Source organism: Hippoglossus stenolepis, chromosome 15 (genome assembly GCF_022539355.2).
Source record: "Hippoglossus stenolepis isolate QCI-W04-F060 chromosome 15, HSTE1.2, whole genome shotgun sequence".
Classification (NCBI taxonomy): Eukaryota; Metazoa; Chordata; class Actinopteri; order Pleuronectiformes; family Pleuronectidae; genus Hippoglossus; species Hippoglossus stenolepis.
The window spans coordinates 12,084,648-12,099,542 of record NC_061497.1 but is presented as its reverse complement, the minus strand read 5'-3'; the positions used below and the strand labels follow the sequence as shown (position 1 = coordinate 12,099,542).

General features: G+C 40.4%; 1 protein-coding gene across 10 annotated transcripts in view; it reads right to left on the bottom strand.

Moving 5' to 3' along the window:
• nrxn2a (neurexin 2a) overlaps positions 1-14,895 on the bottom strand; it is a 125,419-nt gene that overhangs the window by 78,484 nt on the left and 32,040 nt on the right. For 8 of the 10 annotated variants that reach the window (XM_035179274.2, XM_035179281.2, XM_035179279.2 and 5 more), the window contains exons 4-7: positions 12,284-12,313; positions 12,030-12,041; positions 6,603-6,904; positions 1,991-2,152 (exon numbers count right to left, since the gene is read on the bottom strand). In XM_035179274.2, the coding sequence (XP_035035165.1) occupies positions 1,991-2,152; positions 6,603-6,904; positions 12,030-12,041; positions 12,284-12,313 (506 nt within the window). The remainder of the gene's footprint in view (positions 1-1,990; positions 2,153-6,602; positions 6,905-12,029; positions 12,042-12,283; positions 12,314-14,895) is intronic. The other 2 variants (XM_035179277.2, XM_035179278.2) reach the window with 1 other exon arrangement.

The window sequence follows — 14,895 nt, the reverse complement described above, 5'->3', positions numbered from 1 at the left end:
TAATTAACAAATTCTGCTGAAAGTGTAGCACACGATACTAATTACTTCTATGTATTTACTGGAGAGTTTAATGGACAAAATTATATGGCTGCAAACGTCCATGCTCACTATATGCTCTACATATACATAATGCTAATTAGCTCATGTTTATAGCACCTCACCATTCAAGTTTAAGTCTGTTAAAGCATGTTAACTTGAGTCACACTCAGTAGAGCACATTCTACAAACAGTCCCCTTATGAAAGCACAATTAAATTCACTAGATCCAGATTCGTATTTGGATCTGCACAAATTTTTCAAAATATCAGTCTTCATCGAAATCCGTGAATTATTATCTGAGAAGTAAATGAAAATGTTGAAAAACTCTCCATCTCACAATATTAAAGTAAGTGTAAAAATGTCCTGGACGCGTCGTGTCATCAGGATCCGCACCAAAGTTTTATGAATTTTTTCGGACCCCTACCACATCTTTCCACCAAGTTTCTTGGTAATCTGTCCGGTACTGTTTGCATAATCTTGCTAAATAAATGATAGACAAACAAACAAACGCAGACTAAAACATAACCTCAATGGTAGATGCGATCAACACATTATTTTTCCAGCGCTTTGGTTATAGGCCAAAGTCAAGTTTTAACCTGATGATGATGGAGGAAAATTCCTTTAATAAACTTCATTGCAATCCACTAAACTGTTGTTAAGCCATGTTATTTAAAACCACAAATGTCAACCTCATGGTGGCGCTAGAGGAATTATTAAGGGATTAAAGTCTGCATTATTCATCCCTAGGGCACAACAAACATTTGTCCAAATGTCATGACGATCCATGCGATAATGGCTCAGATATTTCAGTCTGGGCTGAAGTGGACATTAAAACTTTCTATTTATGCGTCATCATGGCTCTGAACTTTGAAACACGCATAACTTGTTGTGGATAAGATTCACCACTATAAATACATTCTGTTCCATTCAACGATATTCAAATGTGTCATCAATCTACTTTTAACAAGGTAACATTACCATGTCTTCATAATGCGTCAAGCTCCGACTCTCACACATATTGAAGCCGCTGCTCGTTATGCTTCGCTCAACAAGCCGATGCTGTTACTAGCTTACTCAGGTTATTTCTACTCTGTGCATTGTGCATTTTGTGTATCCCATTTCTAAGGGATGCGTCTGTTCTGTCCTTGGTGCTTTGTGCTCACAGCCGAATCCCATGCAGCCGGCCAATGGGCTTCAAGTGCAGAGCTTAATACCGGTTTATAAGTGTTTATGGAATGAATGGCTTTATATCTTTTGTCGCAAGTGTCTCTGAGGGAAGAAAAGTTATTTATTTAAGTCGGGTATTGACCCTAAAAAATTATATACTCACCCATATGTCACTGTGACGTCCGTGCTCTTAATTTCCACCTCATTTAAACATCAAACTACAGCCCTTTTTAGTCATGTCTCCTCCAAATCCCTCTTCAGGAAGGGGAAAGAATGTCTTACTATTTAATGCACACAGCACATCATTTGCTTTTTATGAGATTGCTCACTTCATTAAAAATTTGTGAGACCGGGCTGAAATTGGGCATTAACCCATAATTCATTGCTTTGCCTACACTAATTTTATTGCAAAGTACATGATCTTAACTTGCTTGCTCAAGATAATCAATGTGACAGGAACAGGCCTGAGCTGAAAAGCTTCTAAAATGTGAAAGTGGAGATAGAAACTGAGTTCAGACTGTGTTTCAGGGATGAACCTGAGAGGATATATCTGTTTCTAACATATATTAGGTGCTACGCTCTCAAAGGGATTCCCACAGGAATCTATAAATGCATACGCTCAGCCTCTCAGCTAAATGTTTCTCCTTCAAACAACCTACAACCGGAGAATCAATACGAATGTGAGGGGGGATTTTCGATGCGCAGAGCATGCTCTGCAAAGAGGAAAGGGTTAGGGGAGGGCAGGATAGTATTTCCAGCGAGACCGAGGTCAAATCTGTACTCACGTCTTTCAGACAGCCCATGAAGTTGTTGCTGACCGGGGAGCCTGGCAGGTCAGCTGTGTTTAGGCTGCCCCCTATGTAGAAGAGATCATCGGAGCCCAGCATGGTGTAGTCCTCCTGGGTGTAGCCCGTGGTGGTGAGAATGCCGTCCACCAGGATCGTCACCTAGAGGATCCATGTGGGGAGTGCGAGGAAAACAAATAGCGAGACATGAAACATGAAGAGACCTGAAGTCAAACGGAAATAACTGCCCTAATTATTTCATGCTTTAGTTCAATAATCTCTGCAGATCCCTGTTTCTGATATACAAGCAGGGTTACCGTTGAGTCAGTGTATCATGAAAATTACTTCAAATGGCTCAGAAGCAATATCAATGCTACAAGTTTCTCAATTTATTTAAGATTAGAGATATGAAGATGGCAATCTACATTACTTATATTTGCAGCAACAAAAGACGATTATTGTTGCATGAGTCTCATTAGCACAAAGGAACAAAGGAAATGAAGACATTAGCACACAGAGACAATGGGAATGAACAGGGCTATATAGGTAAAAAATGATACGCCTGTTGCCATGACAATGAGCCTACAGTTATCGTGTATTGCTGCACAAACATAACAGCTCCCACTTTGGAATAATGAGTGAAAAATGATGATTATTTGTGTGTAGGGGGGGAAATATTCAGAATAATCTACTGTACAATTCTTTTTTAAATTGCACTGCCTGTGATGAATTGTATTTTATTTTAAAATGAGAAATCACAGCTCTGACAAGACACAGGGACATGCTTTTTCAAAAATTCAGTTAATTGGTCTCAAGCCATTCACAATCATTTTTAAAAAGTGGAGAGATGTCATTTATAAAATTCAAAGTCAAAATCAGGGCAGTATCAAAGAAAACTAAATATCAGAGAGCAATTTATATGTAAGGTGAGGGACCTGCTCCTTTTGTTGTCGGGTAAAACAGCCCCTGCACCTTCACTACACATTATTTAGTGTTGAACAGTTTAATCTTTAATGGGGTTTGATTTAGGGTTTTTCATTTTATAATGTTATCAAAGAAGAGAATTTTAACCCATTGCAGTATAACATGTTATTATTAATACTATGAATATGAATCCGAATGAGGGTTTTAAGAAGTGAATTAAAAAGAAGTCACTGAATCTGCGAGCCTTATCTCCTCAGGCAGGTCCTTCCAAAGCAGAGGGGCCCTGATGGCAAAAGCACTAAGCCTCCACTTTAGTACGACCAGCAGGGCCCCACCTTAGGATCTAAGGCTGTGAGCCAAGGCGAGCTTTAATGGTGATCAGTAAAATCTTAAAATCAATCCCAACCCCAGTGGAGCCCGTCATCGGCATCAGTTTTTGGTTCTTATCACCAAAAACTCTCAAATCTCTTGTCTCTTTGTCTGCGTCCTCTACATGTTTGACACCTTTTTGCAATCCTGAAATAGCGCATTTGTATGTTGCGTGTTGGAAACGCCAATATCACGCTTATTCGCTTCCTGTGAATTTTCTACACATTTTCCTCCTGTATTCTCTGACAGGCTCACTCAGACATTCTTCCGACATTTTACGAGGGCCTGGCAGAAGTTCCGTAAAATATCCGGAGCCAATGACTCAAATGACATTTGCCTTCTCACATACAGTCCCTCTGGGTAATGTCAGGAAAATGTCCAGACTTCAGTGCATGTCTGAAAGCAAAACACTGATATGTGTGTGGAGCCAATAGTTACTAAGACGAGAGCGATGTAATTAAAGGGAACAAAAGATAAAGCGTGGGTATGTTAGCAAATTGTGTCTAGCCTACTGTACAGTCCTGTAAATATATGCATGCATCATTAATAAAGGTCAGAAAAGGAGAGAGAAAAAGCACCAATCAGTTTGACCATGACAGCAGAAGAAAAGATGGATGGAAGGGGAGATGGAAATAGGAGGAATTCTAGCCCGAAAAGCTCCACCGGATCTAATAAAATGTTTCCACCAGCACTCTCTTGAGAGTTACAGTTCCTCCTATCAACGTGTCAGGGACGTAACTTATCTGAGGGGAAAGCAATTTACACAGGGATCAAATGCATGGCTGAAAGCATATTAAGGGTTAAGCATTGGATTTCCGCTCCTCTGGAAGCCAGGGTGAGGAAATAGATGTGGAGGAAGATGCAAGTTTATATGCCAGTTAATACGACAAGTTCAGAATATATAGGTGGGGATGATTAGAGAGTTAGATACGAAATGAGTCCTACTTTTGCAAAGAAATTAATCATTTAAATGCATTGCACTGTGCAGGGAAACATGTTGTCGCCGTGGGTTAGATACATTCGTTACAGTAAGTGACCAGAAGCAAATTTTTGAGGTGAGAGTATTAAATTACACCTTAGCTCAATGGAGTTCTGTTTGAACTGATGCCATTCGTGTCCCTCAGCGTACTGCACACGCTTCCCAATATGTGCCAAGTGCATTGTCTGACTGAAGCACAAAAAGTTAACAATGTGCTGACACACTGCGTTAATGCTGCAAAAATATGAATTAAGCACAGCTCTGGCATTTTATTACCGGTGTCATCAGGTCCATCTGATGAATATGTTAAACGTATACATTACAATATTATTAGCTGTGTTTGAAATATGTTGAGAACACTGCAACTTACAGTGGCTGCACTTTTTTCTGGAGCTGATATTAGTGGCAAAAATGTTGGTAAAAATACATTGTACAAGACCCACCCAATGATAAACTGTCAGTGAGTAACTGGTGAACATACTGGAGCGTAGCTGCTAACCAGCCAGATATCTCTTACTGGAGGTGGAGACCAAAACAGAGCTCGAAGACAGTGAGTATTGAGTATAAGTGGCTATAAACAGCAGTCTGCTAATTTTGTTCTGTAATTTCTAGATTTTGCCAGTGTTTTTTCTAGTGTTTGCCAACAGTTTTACCCAATGAACTTATGGACATGGAACTATGCGCACTTAGTGGACGGATATCTATAACTGTGCAATTTAGTGCAGCTTGACTGTTGAGCCTTGATGTATGTGAAAGCCATTCTACTTGGTAAAGAGTAAAGGGGCCAAAAAATAAAATAAACAAGTTTAAGTTGTATGAACAAAGCTGTTGGCACATTTGAAAACTGCAAAATTAGCATTCAGAGTTTCAGTGGATGTTATTCTGATATTTACTCTCTTTTTTGGTCTCTACCAACTCCCGAGGAAAATGTATTTATGTTTCTTCACCAGGCAGTTGTTAATTCTGTGTTTCCACAGTTTGTCCTGCTGTGCAGCTCAAGAAGCCTCTTTATCAAAACTCCTTTGCTGCTCGTCAAAACAAGACGGATGATACAAATTTGCAAATTAAAAACACTCCATAGACCTGTATTAATGGGTAATTGTCTGTAGGTTTTCACTGAAACTATGTTGTTAATTCAGTGTTAAAATGAAAAAGCATTAATTAGTGAAGCTTCAAGGTATTGTAACAAGACTTCTTACTGTTTAACGACTGAACACTTCCAAAAGGGAACACTTAACGCAACAGACAAATCCTTGAAGTGAATTAGTTTGGGAGTTCAGCGCTTTGCCCTGTTCAGTGGACAACTTTAATGAATATGAAACCTTATGGCCAAGTTGTACTTTGCTGGAGTACAGAAGTACAATGTCTGTCTGGAATAAGCAATAAGGTGAAATGTAAAAGCTGCATACTGAATGGAGTAGTGATACATACAAGTAATTAAGATAAATTAACATGTACTTTGAAGATTTTAGACTAAAAGAATTCCTGGTGACTGAGGTATGACTACTTCATGCTGCATGAGCTTATATACATGTAAGCGGAAAAATTGGAAAATGGTAATTTGAAAGACATTGAAAATATCAGTGTATAATTTGTTATATTGTCTTTCCCTAATAAAAAAGATAAGAAATGAGAAGTACAATGTCTGACACATGCAGTGGATGCATTCAGTATATAAGCTTCACTTTTCCCTTGCATGACCTACTCCTGCAGTGCTGAATAGCTGCCTACAGCCACACAAATTTGTTTAGGGCTTGTTGGTGAAGTTAATTTTGTAAAAATCTGAAAATCTGTCGGAGATATTATTGATCTGTAAAGATAGCGAATGAGCAGGCTCCAGAGATTTCATCACGCATGCAGGATAAATGAAAATGATGGATACTGCTCTAAAACGAGTCTTTCTTTCAATAAGTTAAAATGACCTTTACAGCAATCTTGCGAGTGCCGAATAAAGCAAGTTGCTGATTATAAAAGGACAGATTTCCAACAAAGCAATCTATTTCACGAGAAAGAGGGCCATGACCCAACGTGAGCTTGTAATATCTATCAGAATGTGGAAAAACGGGAGAGTGGCAATCCAGCACAGCAGAAATATTAAACATTTGACAGAAACCAATAAAGTACACTGGTAGTCGACTTATGACTTTATCACTGTTTGCATCAAACTGGTATTACCTGGATCTGGTCAAAATGTTCAAGATAATGTATATAAAACATATATGATTTTTAAACCTTTTCTATCAGCTGCTGACTTTATGACAGGATCACTAAAACCTGCATACTCTACCTCTTTCCAAAAGCATGGAAGTCACATGTAAGTGATATACATGGTAAACACACCTGGCGGAGGTTGCGTGTCACTTGAACATCATGCCAGACGTTGTCATTAAACTTCCCACTGGCAGGTTCCACCAGGGCCTCAAAAGCACCGGAGCCCAGATTGATGACCAGCCACAGAGCTCCGTTCCTCAGGGACAGGTTGACATAGTCAGCGGATTTCCCCGTGTGAAGCAGAAGGCCGTTCCTCTGGAGGGTGCGGAAGGACAGCGTGATCTCGTCCAAACTGCTCTGAATGGGTGTCTGGGACAGGTTGTAGCTGAAGAACTCATTGCCTTTGAACGTAGCCACTGACTCCTCCTGTCCTGTGTTGGGAGGAAAAACATCTTAGATTACTGATGCATCGTCATCAGGCTGAAGTTAGACTTATCTTATCTATAGATCCACTACCAGAGCGGGGGCTTTAGTTAGGGAAATAAGGCTGAAACGAGTTGATTAATATCAATTCAAATTTGAACGCACCATTGTAGAGCTGTTCTCATAAACGCAACAAGATCACTCTACATTCTAATGGATGAATGTGCTGTCAGTGGGAGATCTGTGTATTGTTTACATATTGAAATATAAAACTGGTGATATTCTGTATATTTTTAATTGTCAACAAGCCAATACAACCAGCAACAACTGATCCTAACAAGAGTTTTCTGTGCAGCCAACACAAACTGTAGCTTTATCCTATTACAGAGACCGCCATAGAAACTGTGGTGAGTCATAGTGCTACACTGGGTGACATGTTGCTTCATTACGATGAACGATATTATAATTTAGTTGATCCCACATACACTGCTCTAGTGCTGTAATTACCCAATGGCCCTAAAGAGATGAACTGTTGACTCCTATTCAAGTGTAGTTTGATAAAAACTACAATGTCCAGCTATTCAAAGAAAATTACTTGGTCCATTTTAAAGAATGGAAATAAAAAGACAGTTGGCTGAAACACGTCGTTGGCTCTAGCCTTTTTATATGGCTTATTGACAATAAGAAACACATTAAATAACGCCAGCATTATCGAGGGTGCCATCTTAAAAAAATATCAATACAAATGTGTCAGGCTTCGTAAAACATCTAATTCAACCAACAATTCTAATATAATTTACAGTGAGTGTGTTAAATGTACAGTAAAATTCTGACAGCACATATATTTCCCCCCATATGAGCAAAGAAAATGTAGTTTCCAGGTTTAAACAGGACAGAGAGAAGACTCGGTTTCTGTCTGCTTTTAGATAATAGCGGTTGGGTGTTTAGGTGGGAAGGTAGGTTGATTTTTTGTTAAGTCGATAGGTAGGCAGTCAGGTAGGTAGGTAGGTAGGTATGTAAGTAGGTATCTATGTATGTAGGTAGGGAGGTAGGTACGTAGGTAAGTCAGTAGGTAGATATGTAGGTAAGTAGGTATGTCAGGTAGGAAGAAATGCAGACAGCTAGGTAGGTAGCTAGGTAAATAGGTATGTATGTAGGTAGTTAGATATGTATGTAGGTACATATGTAGGTAGGTAGGTAAGTAGCTAGGTAGATAGATACTGTGTGTAGGTAGGTAAGTAGGTAAGTATGTAGGTTGGTAAGTATGTAGGTAGGTAGTTAAGTAGGTATGTAGTTAGGTAGATAGGTATATAGGTGGGTAGGTAGGAAGCTAGGAGGGTAGGTAGGAAGGTAGGTAGGTCGGTGGAAAGAAACTTAATAATTCACTATGGCCTTGCACACACATACAGTACCTTACAGCATTAATACATTCTGACATTCACTCTTAGTATTCACAATATTTAAATCCACAGTAAAATTTACTATTCCATTGCGCTAACATTTGGTATTTAAATTTTTACATTGAACCACAGAAATTATGTTGACTATTGCATAACAATTCTTTAAATCATGAGTGGGCTGTTTTAAGTCAACATCGACCATTCCTCTCCATGTTTATATGATGCAGCCTCCGAGCCATTGAGCAAGCTGTTTCAAGCAAGAGGGATAAGCTGTCTCTTAAGCCTGTGTTTGTGTGTACAGTAAATGTTGCCTTCTGAACTCCAGGGCCAATTTAAGCCAGAAGGATCAGTGGTCCCATTAGTCTCTATTGTTTGAACAGTGTAGTTACTCAACTTTTGAGCAGACAGCAGCTTGTTATGCTGTTGTTGTTAAGTTTAAATGTGAAGTTCCACATGTCAAACTTAACCTTTTAGTTGAGGACACTGATGGTAACAAACACTGATTGAAAAAAAGCAATAATGGGACACCAAACAATTATTATTGAAACGTAAGTGTTTCAAGATAATAACCCCAAAGGCACAGTTAACATTTAACCTAATATTTAAGAAAGGATATGAGATTATCCATTTAACAAGAGCATTTACACTATAACCTGTGTACATCCTATCATTCCCAGCTATATATAAGTAAGATGCCACTAGCAGATGACCCTGAAGTCCCCTTGAAGGTCTTTGAGGGATCAGTAGAAATGTGTGGGAGGCTATTAGATTGGTAGCAGGCCATATCTCTGCTTCCCTGCTTACCTCACTGACTGTAGTCAGCCATTGTCTGCAGCAACAATATTTACCAGCTTGTGAGTGAGGCAATATTGTCTGTGTTTGCTCTCGGACCTACTTTGGCACCAACTGCAAGGAAATGGCATTAGAGTTACTGACTGGAGTCTGTGCACCAGCTGAGAGATGCTGCATGGAGCAGTTTTGCACTTTTTGCATGCTGCAGCAGACAGCTATCAGCGGGGGGCAGAGCCATCAACCTTCTACCTTGGCTGCAGCTATATGATCATTGCACTGCACCATCTCCCCATGCAGATGGATCGCCATATGAACAGAAAGGGAAGGCTCAGCAGAATATAATGGCAGCGCTAACAATCTCTACATGACTCTGCTGCTTCTCTTCAGATTGTCTTCTGTCTGCATCACCCATCTTATCTGCATCCTCTCTAAATTCAGGGTGCAATGCTAGTGAGTCCTCAAGGCCCTGTTCACGGCCAATTCAATGAAGTGCACAGCTAGAAAAATAAAGGTGGAGATAAAGCGCCTTGTGTGCCACTTTAACATTGTACAAGTTATACTTTGAGACAGTTAACAGCAGCCGGTATTGCCCCTATGCCCATGTCCAAAATGTAGTATCTGAGAATGTGCAGCCCAGAGCTATACATTAGCTCCTAGCTGTCACAGTATAAGGCACATCAAACACTGTAAAGAAAATGTCTTGCCATAAGGTGAGAAGACATTATCCGCAACCAATTCATATTAGCCCACCTGTCCCTGCCTCTGTTACAGTTATATACTATGCTGCAGTGGCCATACCACATGAATAAAGACCAACATGTGGATTGCTCATTAATATTAAGTTTTACGGCTGATTAATTTCAAACTGGTACAAAAGCCCGGGGCACAGATGGCAGTTGTTGACTTTGTCCCCTGCTCAGGGGACGGGGAGTCAATTATCGGCTGGTTGCACCCAAACCTAAGTCAGGCAGTGTGGGCATGTGGAACAGTGGGGCAGCAGTTTGCCCTTCTGGTCTGGAGGCAGAGGTGTGAACATGCAAACACTTTAGCTGCTCAATAGGCACCTGTTTCTGAATAATCCTAACATTGACAGCATATCTGTATGTCTCAGTATGCACAAGCAAAGTGAGCAGCCATTCCTGGATTCACTGCAGTTTGCTAGAAGCTTTTAATTCATTGAGAATGTACAGAACTCCTTTTAGAGAGGGGCACCTGTGTTGTATAATTGAGATGAAATTATTTGTGGCCAAATAAACCCAAACCAAAACTAAACACAGTCTTGAATACACCCTTAGGCAAAGGTTTATTATATGGGAGAATATAACTTTAATGAGTCATATGCAATCAAGTCACTAAAGTATTATAGAAAGTGAGTATTGCTTGGTGAGGTGTTTCTACAGTCAGTTACTAACTTATAATTATTGAGGCATGAAATGGAGCAATTACATTCAGGCCTCATTTCACAACAAACCACATAGTGGTCTGCCTTTCATACACACTTGCTGTACAATTCATTAAGTATTTGAGACAGTGGTAAAATCAAGTACATTCAAGTGCATTGTTCTGTCAGTATACACATCAATTTAAGTATGAGCTTAACTCCAACATTATCTTTTGGCCTTAAAAAGACTGATTACTTCTTCTGAGCACAAACGAGTTTGTCCCAAAGCCAGTAAAGAACCCAGACTTTAATCTTTAATTTCACAGTCAAGGACGGCCTCAAGCTGCACCATTTATAGTTGCTGCAAAACTGGTGTTATCAAAATGTTAAGTATTCGCTTACGCCTTTTCATACTGTAAATGACCTTAATATTAGTGTTAATCAGTCCTCCACCGGAAAATGTACATGAGAACACCCAGGGTACTGCCACACTTTTTTTTATCTGCGCATATTTGTGTTTGAAGGGAGTGGGAAAAACATTATTCAAAGACAATATCCACAGCTATTGTTATTTACAGCCACAAAGCAGCCTATATAATGATGTCTTATTAAAAACAAAAACAGAATCTGCTAATGAATGATTGTCCTTTCTGTGGACCTGTAGAAAGAAGTCAGGCGCTGTAACGATAACCAAACAAATATGTGGAAAACCTTTGTAAGAGGTTTGTTTTGTCAAAATTCATCCCAGGGAAATTCTCGGTCGAGATAACAGAGAAAAGGAGCATTTCGGTGATGAGGAAAATGAGGACTTGAGCAGAGTATTATACTGTCAGTGGGTCATCAAAGCCACTCTCTATGTTTAGAGAAAAAAATGATTACCATGGAGACAGGATGGAGGCTTTTATCTCAATCTCACAACATGTGGTAGAAACCCAAAGCACAAGTACGTAGACTTAATGTAGGTCAGAGCTACCGATATGATGCAGTAAGAGTGTCGACTTTCTCTTAAAGTCTTTTACCTACATTGCACTGGATGAGAGTGTTTTTCTCTTCTGAGATTCTGAATTGGAGTGCTTGACTATAATTCAGATATCATTCAACACTCCAGTTAATCATCGCTTTGGTGATGTACTATCCTGCTATCTACAATTATACCTTCCACCAGCAGTTTGACATCTCTTTTCTTGAATCTGTAATTATACGCAACTTCAATACATAAACACTACCGCAATGTAACAATGATTTAAAGCCAATGCTATTTTCAACCCAATGATCAATGATTATACACAACCCAATGATCACACATTTGAGAAAACAGCACTATCTGGTATAACTGTATTAAATTGATGTGCACAACAGCCCCAAGAATGAACCAATTACCTTAATGTGTTTTTCTTTATACGTCTGATTATTTTAAAAGGAAAAGTCAATAAATTGCTTCGTGCGTGGTCCTGTATTTGCAGTTGAATCCCTTTATTCTTTATTGTTGACACCTGTTGACTTCCTCTGAAAACATCATGAAACCAAACCGAAGAGATGCTTTGAGCGTAGATGAATTACCTTGGCGAAAAACTGCAGAGGTCAAAGGTGATGTTCCAGTAGCTCAGTCAGTGGTCAGGACAAGGGTTTGACGGACAAAAATTGAGTGAGTAGTGAGCATAACATGACAGGAAGCAAAAAACGAAGAGGCAAGTATATGAGAAAAGAGGAGAGGAAATATTAGTGCAGCACATTTAACTCAAATGATTTCAGGGGAAGGGGGAATGTTGTGATCAGGTGGCTGGGAAGGAAAAGCAAACCAATAGACCCCATACCTTGGCGGTTTAACATCAGGTGCGCCAGACCTTGAGGGAAAGAACAGAAAAAAGGATACGAAAACAGGAAGTTCATAAAGAGGTTTGGGAGAACAAAAGCATTGTCACAATGTTGGACTGCAGTTTGTGACAGACATCCTGGGGAAGGTACGGATGTCAAAGTTCAAACTAAAAAATAGAAAGGGGAAATCAAACCAAAAACAGACAAACATCTCAAGGGAGGAGAGGGAAGGCAAGGAAAGAAAAAAACATCTTGATCGGTGCAACCCTTAAAGGTAGTTGCTCACACAGATGCTTTTTTCTAAATGGAACACATACTGTATGTTTACTTGATGCAGACAGCGTTTGAGATGTATCAAGGTATACATAAAACCTGCTTTTACACCTGATGTTTTAAAAAGTTGTAGTGACCTCTGATCTCTAATGGGGCTCCACAGGCTTCGGTCCGTCCTCTCCACTTCTCCACACAATGAGCCTATTTAAGCTTCTAGACGGCAGCGTTTTATGAAAGGGCACAAGTGACAATGTTCTTTATCCACCGACTCCAACTATCTCACCGAGGATTTACCATCTAATAGAGCTCGGTAGATTTTGGGAGTGGAACGCAAAGGAGTGTGGCCCTGTCACAGAAGGACATAATGAACGTCATGCAACAGATCAGCCAGCAATGACCTGCCCCACCTGACATACTGGAGAAAAAGCAGAAGAAAGCTGCGACATAAAGCTGCACTGACAATAAAACATCATAAACAGATTCAGCCAAGAAAAAAAACACCACATCCCACCTCCATACTGTGCCACAGTGCAGGGCTTAGCTCAATGCAAAGGTCAGACTGCACTGGCCAACACTTACAGGACTTAATTGTGTAACCTTTTAAAACACTAGGACAGTAAATCCTAATTAGATGTAACATGACACTTTACACAGTTGGAGTAAAACTAGCACCAATCTAAGGAAGTAAACTGAACATGCGCTGAAACCCATCAACCACAATATGCTGCTGAGCTCTTAAAGGTTACAGCATATAAAAGTTGAGCCAGCTGTGTGCACCTCCAGCCTAAGTTTCTCACAACTTTGTCCTGCTCTCAGACATGAACTCCGGAAAATGTCAGGAGAATGGTGTCCGGACTTTCACTGAAAATGTCCAGAACATTCAGTTGAGGTGAGGGGAGGAGTCTGGTATCAGAATCAACCCCTACCACCGAAAGTTCTCGATTCTCGTTGTCTTTCGAGGGTTGACATCTGTGTTGGCGTCTTCTACGTGCATGGCACCTCTTTTTCATTCTGAGATATTTGTATTCTTTTTTATTTTTAGTTCTACATCAACGTGCCGACTCACTCGGGCGACCTCTCCGGACATAATCCTGCTGTATTCTCACATGAGCTCACTCGGACATTCTCTTGAGTTTTATTAGGGGGCTGGCAGGAAATACTCCAGGGCCTCTTGTGATTTCCTTGGTCTATTACAGCCACTTCCTGATAATTTCAGGAGAATATCCAGAGTTCAGTGGATGTCAAGCAGTAAGAGAAACACACACAATTATCTCAATCGGCAAACCTCACCTGCCCCTGTTGCCAAAAGGGAAATGGGGATGACACAATGCAGCGTCTCTGCTGAGCACATGAGCGTCACGCAGCCAGCCAACACAAACACCTCTCATCAGTGCATTAGCACTCGGAGATTCTCATACAGCAGGTCCCAGTTCATTCATTAGCTAAAACTTTATGGACGGGCAAGTCACTGCTGCGCAAATCTCCTTCACACTTCTGAACAAGGCTGCAGCTCCTGATGTGGAATGGACATGATTACCCCTGGGAAGGTCTTTTGTCTGCCAACACGTAGGCTTTTGTTACAGTGTCCCATTGCAAAGTCAGTGACTGAGCCTCTACTTAGACAAGATTCGCCCACAATCCTGTCTATATACCAAAGAGCCGCAGTGTGCACCCCCACTGTGGCTGTGCCTTCCACATGACAAGCCAACTTCATGTAAATTATGCAACCTCCTCTTCCCCTCACCAGCCCTCTGGTGATGTCATTCTCCCTAGATGTACTAAGATCTGACTGGACATGAGCTGGTGCATCATCTTCTTCTAGTATCTGTTTCCTCATTCTTATGCTTTAGAAAAGCTAATTGCAAAAAAATTGCTAAAAGGACAGCGCAAGATTGTGAGCCTTCTCTGACCAAGAGATCAGGAGGGATATCAGGTAACAGCTCTTTCCATCTGTCTTTTCTACAAAAGGGTAGGTGGGTAGGCTGCCCATTGTCCAACTAATGACCAGAACCAGCCACAAAGCCAGAAGCCATTGCTTTGTCAAGTGGAGAATGCCCCAGTCGAATCCTTCACTCCAGTGATTTCTGTGTAGCTGGAAAAAAGGAGCTTTGACCTGGAGAATTTTGAGCTAAAATGACTCCAAACACTTTTGATTTTCCTCAAACACTGGGGTGAGGAAAACTGACCTGCATCACTGACTAAAGCACCTCTGACTAATGGGCACTGATGCTGGTGATCAAAATGGGTCAGGGTGGGAAACACTTGAAAAGAGCTTCAGCCAACAAAGCAATCTTTGACTTTGGCTTTAGTTAGATAGAAACGTGGATGAGGAGTTGTG